Source organism: Bison bison, unplaced genomic scaffold, assembly GCF_000754665.1.
Source record: "Bison bison bison isolate TAMUID 2011002044 unplaced genomic scaffold, Bison_UMD1.0 scf7180017845296, whole genome shotgun sequence".
NCBI lineage: Eukaryota > Metazoa > Chordata > Mammalia > Artiodactyla > Bovidae > Bison > Bison bison.
The window spans coordinates 11,494-12,081 of record NW_011475869.1 but is presented as its reverse complement, the minus strand read 5'-3'; the positions used below and the strand labels follow the sequence as shown (position 1 = coordinate 12,081).

The 588-nt window shown below is 68.0% G+C and overlaps 1 protein-coding gene across 1 annotated transcript in view; it reads right to left on the bottom strand.

The window, feature by feature from the left end:
- NOXA1 (NADPH oxidase activator 1) overlaps positions 1 to 588 on the bottom strand; it is a gene marked incomplete at its 5' end in the record, with an annotated part of 15,366 nt that overhangs the window by 4,323 nt on the left and 10,455 nt on the right. Inside the window, 2 exons of the mRNA XM_010833337.1 lie at positions 66 to 173; positions 433 to 567. Of these exons, the coding sequence (XP_010831639.1) occupies positions 66 to 173; positions 433 to 567 (243 nt within the window). The remainder of the gene's footprint in view (positions 1 to 65; positions 174 to 432; positions 568 to 588) is intronic.

Here is a 588-nt window from a genome sequence, read left to right as displayed (position 1 = left end):
GCCGCCCTGCTGCCGCCGCTGCCCTTGAGCCCGGGGCCCAAGCAGCGAGAAGCTGCCTCCCTTACCTTGGCCTTGCCCAGGAAATCCACAGGCTCCAGGTGCTCCACGTGCCGCCTATGGGGCCGGAAGACCTCACCCCTGGGGACCTGCCGAGGCTGCAGGGGGACCTGCTTCTGGAGGGGGCCAGGGCAGCCCTGAGCGCCGGGAGCCACCCAGGGCCTCAGAGCAGGATGGCCCACTCCCCAGCTCCCATGGCCTGTGGGAAGCCAACCCCCTGCAAGGCACATGGGTCCCCTACCTCCAGACGTTTCTTTATCTCATATAGTTGGTCTTGGGGGGCTAGATGAATGTGAGCCCCAAACCTGCAGGCTGTGGGCCTGGCAAGCCCCCCGAGTCAGCTCAGGAGCCTGGCTCCCCTTGCCCGTCCCTTACCTGCACTTGGCCCAGGGCGATGTCCAGGCCGTTGCGGGCCCCTTCCGGCCCCTTGGAGATGGCGTCCCCCAGGCTGCAGGCAGCCTCTGCCCAGAGCCCCAGCTGGCTCTGCACCGCAGCCATGTTGAACAGCACCTGAGGGGGTGGGGAGGGGGG